The following is a 15568-nucleotide window of genomic DNA, read 5'->3' on the forward strand; positions in this document are numbered from 1 at the left end:
CAGTGAGTTTGTGAACATGGTAAACTGAAATATTGGAGAAGTTTTGTTATCTCTAGTTGCTCCCTCTTTTGTTATATGGTAGAGCAGGGGGTGGCCAACTCAAGTCCGCAAGGGTCATCAACAGGTCAGGTTCTAAAGATTTCCCTGCTTCAGCACAGGTGGCGCAATCCGTGGCTCAGTCACCTGTGCTGAAGCAGAGATATCCTTTAAACCTGGCCTGTTGGTGGCCTTTGAGGACTGGAGTTGGCCACATCTGCTGTAAAGGGACAGACAAAGAATTTGAGGAAACATTTGACACAAGGAAAAAGAACACCTGTGAGGGTAAAACTACTTGATTTTAGTTATAAAGAAGAGAAAAATGGCAGAATATGTAAGGAAAATACTGTATGCAAGCATCTGATTTGTAAAAATGTGAACACAGTTCTGCCCATCTGATACGAACCAGAATTCACTGTGATACTATAAAGAGTCATATTCTACCCCCCTCATCTTAATATAAACTGCTAAACAGGACAGTCATTGTCTCTACCAGGTATATGTAGCTATTATACAGTTTCAGCCTCTGATCACTAAAATAATGTATACAATCCTAGACCATCTCTCTAACTCGTCCAATTGCCCACAACTCTCAATTCATTTCTTATTTATCATTTCCTCCTTTTACAGTCTCTTTGATTCTGCCCCATGTTGTTTTTATCAGTGGCATGTTGTAGAGAACAAAGGTGCCAGAAACCTAAGCAAAGGAAATGGAGCTTTATCTACAGTATGTAACTAAATAATACAACAATAAATAAGGAAATATGCCAAGAAACTATGTGAGCCACTCAGTCAGAATTCCAACACCATTTCTAGATAAGTTCATTATCACTATATAGAGGCTCTACATAAAAGGTGTCAGAAATGAGTTTCCATGAGTTACCCCACAAAAATATCCACACACCTGTGCGTGTGTATTTATATGCATCTATAATATAATATCAATATATGTATACTGTACCTTTTACTCTATAAAAATGGGTGTCGAGATGAGAGAATTGTGATATGGAGAGGAAATGTAACACACATCACAGAATTGCATGGATATCCCAATGTTAAATGGATCTTTAATATTAAAAGCTACAGTATTTCAGCGGCTATTAAATTGTATTTAAAATGACTGACTGGCCTATTCCCAGGGCATATCATAAATGAGGAAATGCGTCGATCATTAAAAAGATGCACCTTGTAAGAACACCAACAGGCAAAGTCCACTCCCCAGTCATGCAAATGTAGTTCAACATTTCCAACAGCATGAGCTAAATCATATCCAACAAAGCACCCCTGAGGAAAACAAAAAAAATGATTAATCTTTATTATTAGTAATAATAATTCACAGATCAGGGTTGGCAGCAATTTGTTCCATATGCACAACTAGATACATTTGTTTTCAAAAGAATGCAATTGTACAAAAAGCCACTAGAGGGAGATGGTGATATAAATATGCACGTAGAAGCATCTTAAATACCGTTGATCAAATGAAAAATGAGTAATGTCTTATTTGTTGTATTTTGTATTCAGTGTATCACTTTTTGGCTAGGTCCCCAGTATGTTCTGCAGCGCACGCAGGAACAAGTACCGCTCCTCAATGTGGCCGGGCCCACTACCTGCCTTGGTGCGCAATTTGCCGCCGCGTTGGTCGATAGATTATTCCGAAGACAACAAAACTGTGTTCGGAAGTAGCGACAGCGTCGCATGGGTCTGTGAGAACCAATCCTACGGCAGAGTTCCCAAGTCAATCAGAGCGAAGGAAATAGCAGCCGACCAGAGTGCAGACTCTTCAGTTTGCTGCTGTGGAAGAGGATGTCACTTTTTAGCCACGCCCCCTCGACGCATGTTCCGTCGCAAAGACTCATTCAGAGGTGAGACCGCAGATTGCGGTTTCCACACATGCACGAGCCACCACCCCACCGGGGTGTAGCGCGTGCTATAGTGAAGACTGGGGCTGTAGCCTTAGGCTGCGTCCACGCTAGCGCTGAGCGAGCAGCGCTTGACGAAATTACTTCTTGTAATCTTTATTTTCACATACCCGGTCATGCGGAGGGGAGAGGGGAATGGGGAGAATGGAGGGGAGGGGAAGGAGAGAAGGGGGAGAGTGGGGAAGGGGGGAGGGAAAGAGAGGAGGGAAGGGGGGAGAGAGAGGAGGGAAGGGTGGGAGAGAGAGAAGGGGAGAGAGAAGTGAAGGGTGGAGAGAGGAAGGGAGGGGGGAGGGAGAGAATGGGGAGAAGGAGAGAATGGAGAGAGAGGGGAAGGGGGAGAGAGAGGAGAGGAGGGAAGGGGGATAGAGAAGAGAAAAGGAGGGGAGGGGGGAAGGAGAGAAGGGGGAGAGTGGGGAAGGGGGGAGGGAAAGAGAGGAGGGAAGGGGGGAGAAATAGGAGGGAAGGGTGGGAGAGGAGGGGAGAGAGAAGTGAAGGATGGAGAGAGGAAGGGAGGGGGGAGGGAGAGAATGGGGAGAAGGAGAGAATGGAGAGAGAGGGGAAGGGGGAGAGAGAGGAGAGGAGGGAAGGGGATAGAGAAGAGAAAAGGAGGGAAGGGGGGAAAGGAGAGAATGGAGGAAGGAGAGAAAGGGGGAGAGAGGGACAGGGGGAGAGAGATGGGGAGGGGATAGAGAGGGGGAGGGGAGAGAGAGACGGGGAGAGAGGAATGGGGAGAGAGAGGAGGGAAATGGGGGAGAGAGAGGAGGGAAACGGGGGAGAGAGATGAGGGGGGGGAGAGAGAGGAGTTAAGGGGGGAGAGAGAGGGGGAGAGAGAGGGGGAGGGGGAGAGAGAGGGGGAGAGAGGGGGAGGGGTGAGAGAGTGGCATGGGGAGAGAGGAGGGAAAGGGGTGAGAGGGAGGAGGGAAACGGGAGAGAGAAGAGGGAAGAGGAGAGAGAGGAGGGAAACAGGGGGGAAAGAGGAGGGGGAGAGAAAGGAGGGAAGAGGAGAGAGAGGAGGGAAGGGGGGGGAGAGAGGAGGAACAGGAGAGAGAGGAGGGAAGGGGGGGAGGGGAGGGAAGGGGGGGAGAGAAGTGAAGGAGAGAGAGAGGAGGGAAGGAGAGAGAGAGGAGGGAAGGGGGAGAGAGAGAGGAGAGAAGGGGGGAAGGTGAGAATGGAGGGATACACAGAGACACACACACACACAGAGACACACACACAGTCCCAATCCAGCCAATGACACGCCCCCTCTCTTAATAGCCACGCCCCCCGCTCCTGCTCTAAAATTATTGCAGGACATCCTGCGCTCATGCTTGGAGAGTTGGTGACGTCACCACTCTCAAGCACGAGTGAGCCCAGCGGCAGCGTGGCCGCAGTCTTAGGCCTCGTTCAGGCAGAATGGGATGCGACGTGCGCGCGCACGTTCACCACTCTTTCGCTGTGTTCTATGGGAGTTTTCAAACTGAAAACGACCCCCGGCGGCGAAGTGCAGCGTTGATGCCGCTGCACTTGAAGGAGACAACTGAAGTTGTAATTTCAAGCGGCAGCTGTGTCACATGTACTTCGCCAGCCAATCACAAACACGCACACTTTTTACTTTTATTTTTTTAAGTCCCGCCTGTAATCGTGTCATTTGGTCTGCTGAGGATGAGCGCACGTCACCAGACAGAGGCGCGGACATGCGGAAGGCGCAGACGGGCATCAAGGTAGATTTCTGTTTGAGCTCAACCTTAGAGTTGCCTATTGAGACTACAACTGCCCTGCAGTATAAAATGATGGCTTTCTTTGCAAGTTGGATTCATTGTGAAAATATTAAGGTTTAAATTAAGTTATTCTCTCTTTCAAACATAACAAAATAAAAAAATATCAACTTATCCCTTTTGAAAACACTCCTTTTTCTCAATTCGTGTTATATAATATGCCTGGGGGTCTATTATAATTGATCAGCAGTGAAAATCCAGTTATCTGTGTGTGTTACAGAATTTAAAAAAAGAATAGTTTATGCTGTTGTATTATTTACATTGTTTCTAAACTCTAGAACTCTGACTCCCTTTTAAATGATTAAGTCTGCCATACTTACTGCAAATGCATTAGATAATTAAAAGGAGCATGTTATTTTATAAGCTACAACAAAGTTATGGTGGGGAGCAAAGTGACTGAAGCTATCTACTGCAGGAGTGGCCAACTCCAGTTCTCAAGGGCCACCAACTGGTCAGGTTTTAAAGATATTCCTGCTTCAGCACAGGTGGCTCAATCAGTGGCTCAGTCAAAGACTGAGCCATTGATTGAGCCACGTATGCTGAAACAGGGATATCCTTAAAACCTGACCTGTTGGTGGCCCTTGAGAACTGGAGTTGTATGTATGTCTTTATTTATATAGCGCCAATAATGTACTGTACATAGCGCGTCAGTAGTAATACGTGACAATCATATAAATAACAAATAATACAAATAACAGATCATGGGAATAATTGATTCAAACATAAAAGTAACATTTAGGAAAATGAGTCCCTGCCCCAAAGAGCTTACAATCTAATTGTCTAATGCAGATGTGCGCAAACTGGGGGGCGCAGTGCGCAAACGGGGGGAGGTGCAAAATTATTCAGGGGGGTTGCACGGGCCCCGCGATCTTTCCCCAAGGCATTTAAATTAATGCTGGGGGGATCGCGTGAGGCCTCTGCAACTAACTTACCATCTCTTCGGCGACGTGTCGCCCTGGCAACGTGGTGTCAAATGACACCGCGGGGTCATGCGACATCACGTTGGCATGGCAATGTGACGTCACGTGACCCCGCGACGTCATTTGACGCCGGGAGCCGGAGAGGAGGTAAGGGGGGGGGGGGGCTTGAGCAGGGAGGGAAGCAGGATGGGGGGCGTGAGCAGGAAAGATTGCGCAGCGCTGGTCTAATGAGTTGAATACCCTTGAACTACTGTATGAAATACAGATCTCCCACAGGTCTTCAATGCTGTGCTGATTTGCATTCTGGGAATTGGATTCAAATGAGCACGCTGATTGTGTCTCTTTATACATCCTATACATATTGGCATATGGAAGGCATGTGCATGCATTTCTATTCTCTTCTCTCAACATTGTATTGCCGTTCAGATGCAGCCATATGTTTTAATGCAGTCATTTTCAAATATTTATGATCTTGACAAAAATCTTTTTTTTAAACATAACATTTCGTAAAATGCATCAGAAAAAATCTTTGCATAAAAATGAGAAAACGTATGGTTTGTTGGCCAGTAGGATCTACTTTTTTCACAAGCTAATATATCTTAGAGTGAAAAATCATACTAATGTCTCTTCAAACAACATGCTAATAATTAATAAAAGTTGAATTGTTAGGTGTAAGTGTGAAAAGCTGAGTGGGCATGTTCTAACTGACAGCGCAGAAGATCCTGTAGTAAGTTAAAGGTGCATTTTTTCTACAGTAGAACGGGTGCATTACAATTATGTCAGCTTTAATGAGGTAACGGTTAATCCAATTAAGACATGGATCAATATACCTGTGCATTTATTGATTTTATAGCTGCAATCCAAGTCAGTTATAGAAGATCATAATAAGAAATAGGGGGAAATGGGGGATATGCTATGGCTATGCAAAGTATATTTAAATGAGCCCCTCCCACACTTCCTAAAAGTATTCCCATGCCAAAAACAGTATATAGAGTTGATAATAAGCTTAAGGTGCCTACCTAATGGCTGGAATGGTGATAGACCGAGCTGGACTAGAATCCACAACCACTGCTTTTCTAGGCCCCAGCTCTAGCAGTGTGAGCTAGAACCACTGTCACCACTGTGCTTCACCTTGTTTTTAATTGTGTGTCAGAAAACATGTTTTATCTCTATTAGAATATGAAGTAAGAGAAAAGGCAATCCTTTAGATGAGGTGTACTCCTAAATACTCCAAGTATGTAAAATACCCCTTATGGATATATAATGTCCTGGACAAACGTTTAATACATATACAATTAAAACGTTTGAGAAAGGACCTCAAAAGTGGTGCAAAATAGAGGATACATTAACGTAATCCAATGTATCTGTGACGTATTAAACTGAGTTTAAAAGTTATACATTTATTAAGAGACAGAATTAAGTGAATATTGAATAGAAAATGTAATTATAAAAAGCACAAGGTCTGAGGGTGATCAGACCACAATGTGTACTGGTAGTGAGACATAGTACTTAGTGTTAATTTAAGCAAAATGGTGAGCAATGAACGAAGCCTGTATATTTATATTTGCAGAATAAAAGACTCCTGATTCAGAGCTTGTTTAATAATGCAGATTGAAAAATAAAAATGCATTAAATCACACGTTGGATTCTTCAGAGGTGCAGTCATCCTGAAAGATCTTCCCTATCTGCTTAAATAAATAGGTATATAGAAGGAATTTAATGCCAATCTATATACACAGCATTGTACAGATCTGGTCTAATCAGATGAAAATGTATAACATCCAGATAGTACCAAGAATATTTGTCTACAAATAAAAATATTGCTTGCTTGTAAAACTGCAATTATAACTGTGTAATCTCTAGAGAGCAGAGGTGACACCCATTGTTTTATAACCCAGTAGAGTGAGGTTGCCCATATTCTCTACATCTTTTATTTAATGTCACATGGCCTCAGTAAATCAAAGCCCTGAGTACATATTATGACTTTGTGCTTGAAGTGCTTTCAATTTTACAAATATAAGCAACAAAATATATATCCCTTGGAGGTATGCAAAGCAGCCCATCAGATGGTTTAGCTCACACTGCTAGAGCTGTTGTTCTGAATAACAGAGATTATGTGGGTTTGACTTCTGACCATGTAGGATGTTAATAGAATTCAAGTGATTCGGAATCCATGTTGTCTGTTAGAATCCATTTTGTTTCCCCAGACTCTTTTCAGACTGAACTGAGAAAGGTTGTGTAATATAAGAAGACATGTAAGGGAAATAGTTGATTTGTAGGAAAGTTATGTAACACAGTTCCCCCCCTCTCTGGAAGATGTACTACTGGTTACTGCTGTTTGTGCGTGCATACCTGTGAGGATCCAGGAGAGCTGAGTGGTCCGCGGTGGTGTGGGGAACATGACAGGCTTTTGGGTGATCTTTAGTCTTCACTCATGGGTGTCAGCGTCTCCAGTTGTGGTGGGCTCCAGAATTTCCAGAGACAGTCCCCACCAGAACAGACTTCTTTCACACCCCTGCCCAATAGACTGTAGACTCAGGCAGGGGTATATAAAACAAAGGGCTTTATTTGAGCAGTCACTTCAGATGGAATACAGCGGATGCAGATGGATGCCAGCGTGTCCCAGGCCTCTGGATGGTACTGGGCTATCTGGTAGTCTTGAGGCCACTTTCTTTTACCAGCCAGCCCAGGACCTGGCATGTCTCTCTCCCTGTCGGGAGGAGCTGAGCTTCTTGCTTCCTCACCCCAGGAGCTGAATTCCTTATAATTTGGCACTTCCCCTCTGAGACTCCAGAAGGGGAGGGCACAAGGTATGTACAGCAGAGACTGCGACTATTCTAACACAAACCAATGGCAATCGCCAAAAAGACCCAGGTACACCCAGGTACATTCTGAATACATGCCTTAAACTTGCCTTAAACTAGACACAGCATTTCTGCCTTGTCACTTGAAAAAGACCTGTTGGTCGAAACGTCGTGTGGCACAATAAATTCATTATCTTGAAATCCGTGTAGGGCTGGATCTCTCTCTTTTTTCCTCAGTGTATTTTGGAAATTCCTGGCAGGTACTTCCTTGAACCAGCAACACCGGTAAACTGTATGTATTTGTTTATATATTGTGGTGTGCAGCCTTAACCCCCCTTTACATTAAACTAGACACAGCATTTCTGCATTGATTAATGGCCCATCAGATTAACAGCGGGGGTCCCTGGCAGTCCCATTCAAACTAAATGGGACTGCCAGGGACCCCTGCTGTGTTAATCCTATGTGTCATTAGTCAATGCAAAAATGCCTTAAACTTGCCTTAAACTAGCCCAGCACATACCAAGCACATACCCAGAATGTAACCGGGCTAGTTTAAGGCAAGCTTTAGAATAGTCGTGGTCTCGTTTGTACCATAATTGACTGTACACACACCCTGAGTAACCACCACTTCTGCCACTCAGAGAATCAGTATGAGGGGGGGGGGGGGTCAATGCCCCTAGGATAGCCTGCCACAGCCTGTAGCTATCAGGACTTACATGACAGGAGGCAGAGAAGCAGTGTGGACCAGCCATGGCTACAGTTAGAACAAGTGAATTGTTAATAGTACATTTTGGGTACAAGATGAAGTCTGTCCAAGGCCAAGGTAAGAGTATAGGCTTTGTGCTCAGACTTTCCAAGGATTGCTTAATTGTATTATTGTTTCATGTTAACAAGCTATGCATAGGTCAAATTAATAGCTATGATTACTATACTGGATGTATCTGTTTTTAGAGTAGATATGTCAGAACAGAAATACATAGCCCAAGTCTGTTCTTAATTCTGAACCTGTTCTTGCTTGAATTTACCTGAAGCTTATCATTTGTAACTGCCTCTGCAAGAATAAATCATTTGGAACTGCAAAGAAACCTGTGTTGAACCAATAATTATAGGAACAAAGAATCTGTATACACACTGGATAAACATTTATTTTCAATGGGTCTGACACCATACCCCATTCCTAAGGTGCCTTAGACTTGTCAACTCAATAACACTCTGTGTGCTGTGGGAAGCTAGTGGAATAACTTCCTGCAGTTTGTAGAGTTTTTTTTATTGTAAAATAAAGTATTTCAATTCAATTCAGTATGTCTCTGGCAGATGGCACAGTGAAAATGTTTGTCCCTGTTCTGTTATATCATAGCCATTTTTGTGCATATTCTTCATGTAGCACCAAAATGAGTACCTGTAGTAGCTCCCTACCCCTGGCTTCCTTTAAAAGCAGACTACTTCCACTTCTTGGTTGACATTTTATTATTCCTTGTGAAGCACACCTGAGATATCTGTGTAAAGCCAGGTGTCCCCAGCCTGTCAGCACCCCCCTCACCTAGCTGCCGATCGCAGGTGCCGCCGAGTCCAATGGCGGCTCCGCCCGGCAATCGCAGGGGTGAGGGCGGACAGGTCCCGGCTCGGGGGTTGCCGGAGACGCGTGCGGCCGATTGCCAAGGCCGCACGCGCGTCACAGGGATCCCGGCGCTCCCAGAGAAGAACTGTGAGGGCGCTGCCATGTTGCGCCAGTTCGCGCATGCGCAGTAAGCCCCCGGCGGCCCGACAGAGTCGCGCATGCACAGGGCTAGTTAGGCAGTTATGGCAGGCCTTAGGCAGTCGCGCGAGCGTGAGAGTAGGCAGGGAAAGGTTGAGGCGGCCCCTAAAGACTCACGCATGCGCAGGGCAAGTGCGCACGCGGCCCAATGCCAAGATAGGCTCTATGGGACTACAACTCCCATGGAGCATAGCGATGGAGGCACCAGGTGCCTCATAGGAGTCAATAGGGCTGCAGGATTGCGCTGGCGAGAGAAGGATACATTTCACGCGCTTAGCCCACGCTGTCAGTTGGAGCCAGGGAGCTGTGAGGCAAGGAAGGGTGCGGGGAGCGAGTGCAGCTCTTGCACCCAGATAGGTACCCATACCCCAGGTAGGCCCCAACTCCCCACCAGATTAGTGGGTAATTGAATAGTGATGGCCCAAGATAGGGACGCTGCCCTTAGTGTTAATGTGCTGTCTTGTCAGGGTCACGGCTGTCAGTGCCGTGAGGTCTGACAGGCAGGCACAGTGTTAGTGCAGTACGTTAGCTGCAGGTAGCGAGTAGGTTGTAGCGTTACTACTAGGGCTGCGAGTGTTAGTAGATAGTTAGAGTAAGGACCGTGAAGAGCTAGGGGGACGGGATAGGCCATTAACCCCTTAGGTCCCAGGTAGGTCCTCATTCCCCAGCTTGTGGTTCTACAGGGACAGGCCCTAGGTTAGGGACTGTGTCACGTAGTGCCAGTGATAGACAGGGACACAGCGGACGCTGCGCTCCACGAGAGACGACTTGGGCTCAAGTCGGTACCCAGAGACCAGAGACTATCTCCAGGGTGGGATCGCCCCTGGCGGACCCCAAGCAAGGATTCACCGGACCGGATCAGACGGGATCCAGAACGACTGATCCTTTGCGAAGCTGTTGCTGCTCCTACAATACATATACAAGTGCACCAACGGGCCCTTAGTATAATAGTGACTGCGCAGTCACCCATTGCCTCTCTCTGCAAGAGTGCGGGACATTGGGTAGGGTTTTTATGGACACTGGGTGGGATCACCTGGTGTACGGAAAGCGTCCTGCGCGACGCCGCAGTTAGTGTCTCCTCTAGAGAGGGACACCGGTTATTGTGATAGTGATGTTACATGTTTGCTTTGCACGTTAGTAAAAAGACATTGGTTATTATACATACAGTGCATGTGATTATTATATTTGTCCTGCGAGGAACTACTCCCCCTCTGGTGGGAGCCATCGCAGGTGGAGGCGCTGCACCGAGTAAGTGGTTACTCATAGTATCATAATTGCCCCAGGTTCCCCGTGGCGGAAGCTCAGCCCTCCTGTGAGCCAACAGGTAACGCACCACACACCTGGTAACACCGTATGTTCCTTGCACCCACACCAGATCTGCGATTGGGGGGGTCGGGAATACCCGTTACATGTGAGATACGCTAATACCTAGATTAGCTACATCTGTGTGAACAGTGATTAGCGAGCAGCTTAAAAGTAGGATGTGACAGTGATACTTACTATCAGCTGGTTTCGCTCACACTGCTAGAGCTATGGCATAGTAAAGCAGTGGTTGTAGGTTCTAGTCCTCTTAGGTCTGACACCATTCCTGTCATTAGTTAGGCACCTTAGCTTTGCTATCAACTCTATATAGTTGGTGTGGTAGTCCTTTTAGGAAGTGTGGGACGGGACTCATTTAAATATACTTTGCACAGCCATTAGCATATCTCCCGGTCAGATAACTCAGGTGTGCTACTTTTTCAGCATAGACATGTCTCCCTAATTTATTTGGAGGAAAGTTTGAGGGGATATATATATATACAACTGGGGACTGCTATTAAAATTAGAAAAGGTCTCTCTCTCAAGCCCAGTGGAAGATGGGGCCACCTTCCCCTTGATGTGCTGACGGAATCTGCCTGCCAACACAAGTATTGGGCCTTGGGCTATTCCCTCATTCAACAACTCTGTAGCGGAATGAGACATTTGATTGCAGCTATTTTGCCACAACCATATGACCACCGGCATTCGGCTGCAGCGGATCCACCGCTTGAACCTCTTCCCCCGACCACCTCTAGGAGAAGGTAATCCTTAGCGGTTAGAGCATGGGGTTAGTTTTAGGGGTTAGGGTAGGGAGGTTTAGGAATAACTCTGTACGACCTCCCCATCTCAACAGTCAAGCTGCACTCCCACTCCCCGCTCAACACGTCCCAAAATAACTCTGCCTTGGCCCAGTTCAAGGATGGTGTCTTGGGGCCTGGGAAACCTGGCTTTCTTTTCGTTGTATTTTTACTAACCTGCCTGACACAAAGGGCTGTAATTTTTAGTATTGCATCTTTTAATTTTTCCCAATGCTTCTTTATTCCACTCAAATACCTTCAACCTGCCAAAAACTCCTTAAACAATTTCCCATATCTGAAAAGTCAGCCCTCCTGAAATCTGAAACCTTATTTTTGTGTGGTATGACTCAGCCTCTGTCTTTTTCTAAACCACACTGATTGATGATCACTAGAACCTACAGTATATATATATATATATATATATATATATATATATATATATATATATATATATATATATATATATATATATATACAGATAAAAGTGCATCATATACTCTGTCCCCAGTAATAAGTATTAAGTACAGGATAACTTTATTTCAAACTGACTGTATGACCAAGTGCTTCAGAGATGCCACGAGCATGGCTTTTAGGATGTCCCTGCTTCTGGCTGAACCTGCAAAAGACGCATGCCATTCCACATCTAGCAGGCTCAAGTATCCTATAATCAGGGCCACTGACAGCATTCCCAGGGCCCAGGACAAAAGTTTTAATGGGGCCCCCATGTCGGCAGCCTTATGAGGCCCTCCTCTTTCTCAACCCCTCCATTTCCCCCCTCCAATCTCACACACCCCATGTATTTCTCTCTCCCCTCTCTCGCTCACTCTCCCTGTTTTACACTCAACCTTTCACTCTCTCACCTCTTTCACTCCCCCTTCTCTCATTCACCCACTCTCCCCCTCTCCTCTCACACTCACCTCCCCTCTATCACAAAATTCCCCCTCCTTTCACTCAACCCCCCACAGGCTACACACAATTTGCTCCCTATCTCACCCCCCACACCACTCACCCCCCACACACACACCCTCCCCCCACACACCCCTCCCCTCACACACATTCATACACCTCCCCCCCACACACACTCCCCTACCCACCCACACACTCCCCCCTACAAACTCCCTCCCACACAAACAAAATTCAACCCCCCAAAATACCCTCCCATAATACCACCCGCACTACGTCCCACACACAATACTCCTCCCCCAATAGTCACACACACACATTTCCTTAGGGTGGAAGGGCTCCGGTGCCACGCCAGTCCTGCATACAGACATGGAAGTTGGGCCCAACTTTCGGGTGGACACAACTTCGAGCGCCGATCGGCTGGGCCCCACATAGCCGCAGGGCCTTAGACAGTTGTCCCAGCTCTCCTACCTGGTCGGCGGCCCTGCCCATAATTATTACCTCTCATTTAATTGCCATCTTAGTGAAGTCATCAAATTAATAACAGTATCCAATTCCTCTTCTAGCCCTGGAGGTCTGTATGCCACCCAGTACGAATGACAACTTTCTCACCAGTTGCTATGGTTACCCAAAGTGACTCAGTCCTTTCTCCCGCACCCTGTACTGAAGTCACCTTTATGTTATTCTTCACATAAAGGGCATCCCCTCCTTCCTTCCTTCCTTTCTACCAGTCCTATCTAAATATAGTGTGACCTGGTATAGCTATGTCCACGTCCTAATTTTCATTGCACAGTACCATGTCTCAGTAACAGACACAATGTCCTAGTCATCCCTTGCCATTATTGCTATTAGTTCTGGGATTTTATTTCCCAAACTAAGAGCATTTGTACCCACTGCCTGAAGATTTATGTTACTGTTTTTCCTCCTCATCTTTCCTGTTTCCCCTATTCACCACCTTCTTCTCTGTGTTGATCTTTATCCTATTTAAACTGTTTTCTGTCCCCCTGGTTAGTTTTCAAGCTGTAAAATCCCATCCAATCGTTACCTCTGTAAGGCCCGTCAGAGAAGTGAGCACTGTTGACTGCATCTAATAGAAGTACTTAACCTACAAGGAGTACCCAGAAAAGCTTTTTCTAAACATGTAGGCGGCACAGTCAACCTTTCTAAAATGTGATCAAAACTGCCTTGGTTCTCTGACTAACAGGTCTGGAAAATATTTGAAAGCCGCCAAAGTTTCACTACTTTGTTAGGTCCTTTGCCGACTTCATACTGTATGCCACAGGTCACCGCTGTATGCTTGCTGCTTCGTTTGTATCATAAACTGTAGAAGCTCAATTGTGTCACTACTAGTGTGGTTAATACATTATTATTGACCTGATAAAGTAATTTAATATGCATATTTTATTCTTCAAGACAAATACTTTCCTTTGTTTCCTGACCCACAACCCTGATCTTTGACAATGTTTCACATTGGAATAATAACTTTAATATTCATAGCCACAAGATGGCAACATTCTTTCAAATAATGCAAATTAAGAGCTTTTAAGCAGCAGAATAATGATTCATTTCTATAGAACATTTTAAAGGGCCCGGCATACGTTACCTTTGAGGCATTTTATGTACCAAAGAATTAATATACCAAACAATATGTAATCATTGAGAAATATTAGCATTCAAATACAGTATGTAACTAATTATAATAAAATACTGTTTATCCGGTTAGGCTGCTGATTCAAATGCGTATTATGTATAGCACTTCTTTTACTAGCTCCTTAGTACAGTAGTTAAATGAGCTATATACAGCCTTGAAATATTTGTATTACCTGAGTATTTTACTGTATTATTATGTGGGGAATGTGTCGTTGAAGTTTGTGGAATTTTTCTTAACTAAAATTTTTTATGGTAATTTTTTGCAAAGTTTTTTAAAATTTTTTATATAGCATATCATGGGGGGTCTCCGAACTGAACCCCACTAATTTCAGCTTCGGGACCCCCTGCTTCGGAGATACCTCCATAGTACACTGGCGACACACTTTATTCGAGCTCGGCTAGTCCCACGAATTCGGGTATACCCGGGTGTATTGAGGTTTGTGACTGTTTTCTGCCCGAGTATATTGGGTTATTTTCCAGACAGGGATTGAAGCATTTTATTCCCGCTGGCTGCAATACTGCACAGTATATATATATATATACTGCATTACAATTCATGAATTTATGCCATCTGGTAGACACGCGAAGCATTGCAGCCTATTAAATCCTAATCATTATCATTTAACAGATCAGCCGCCCGTCAGCCAGGCATGAACCCAGGCTGGGAAGGCAAACGCAACGGGGCTTGTCAGAGGTGAGGAGCGGCGCATTCCAGGTATCTGCCAGGTACATACTGGGTATTTGCTCGAATAAAGTGTGTCGGTGCAGTAGGTGCCGGTAGCCACTCGACTACCAGGGGTCTTGTAATGGCTACTGTTCAACACTCCTGTGCCCTGCGGACCAATAGGAAGCTGCACCGATGATGTCACGACTTCCTATTGGTCCGCTACCGGCACCTTCTATGAAGGTCAGTATCTCGTAAGCGGGGGGCCAGAGCTGAAATGAATGGGGTTCAGCTACGGACACCTCCTGCTTCAATCCATGTGGTTTAGCAATGACAACTTCAGAGCAACTAGAAGAAGCCTCTATGTTTGTTAACTTGTGCTTAATTGTTGTGGTGTTACAAATTTACACCCCCCAGACCCATACTCTGGGTCTGTCCATGATTAATGCCGGCTTTAGGTCTGATCTACATTAACTACCATAATGTTAAGTCATTGTTAAACATTGTTAAATGTTAAACATTTACCTTAACAAAGTTTTATTTATATGGGAGTTTACGCAATACTCTTTACGGGAGAAAACATGACTTAATGTTACATTATTGTCCTTTGAAGATACGCGGTTATGCCCAACGTGACATTAAGTTGGGTTAATGTAACGTTAAGTCAGTGGGGTCCAACTCCAGTCGTCAAGATCCCCCAACAGGTCAGGTCTTCAACTGAGCCACTGATTGAGCCACCTATGCTGAAAAAGGGATATCCTGAAAACCTGACCTGTTGGAGGGGCTTGAGGACGGGAGTTGCGCGCCCTGTTATAAGTCACGTGGCAGAGCTTTGTGGTTCTGTGTTTTTGTATTGTATTGTATGTCTTTATTTATATAGCGCCATAAATGTACATAGCGCTTCACAGTAGGAATACATATCATATAAATAATATAAATAACAGGTCATGGGAATAAGTGCTTCAGACATAAAAGTAACATTAAGGAAGAGGAGTCCCTGCTCCGAGGAGCTTACAATCTAATTAAGGGTTTAAGAGAGCGCACTTTCTTGTGACACATCAACATT

The 15568-nt window shown here is 45.1% G+C and overlaps 1 protein-coding gene across 5 annotated transcripts in view; it reads right to left on the bottom strand.

Annotated features, from left to right (window-relative positions):
- The window catches only part of KYNU (kynureninase), a 94409-nt gene that overhangs the window by 20010 nt on the left and 58831 nt on the right, over window positions 1-15568 (bottom strand). For all 5 annotated transcript variants that reach the window (XM_075609465.1, XM_075609469.1, XM_075609464.1 and 2 more), the window contains one exon: window positions 1222-1320. In XM_075609465.1, the coding sequence (XP_075465580.1) occupies window positions 1222-1320 (99 nt within the window). The remainder of the gene's footprint in view (window positions 1-1221; window positions 1321-15568) is intronic.

The sequence above is a fragment of the Ascaphus truei genome, chromosome 7 (assembly GCF_040206685.1).
Source record: "Ascaphus truei isolate aAscTru1 chromosome 7, aAscTru1.hap1, whole genome shotgun sequence".
NCBI lineage: Eukaryota > Metazoa > Chordata > Amphibia > Anura > Ascaphidae > Ascaphus > Ascaphus truei.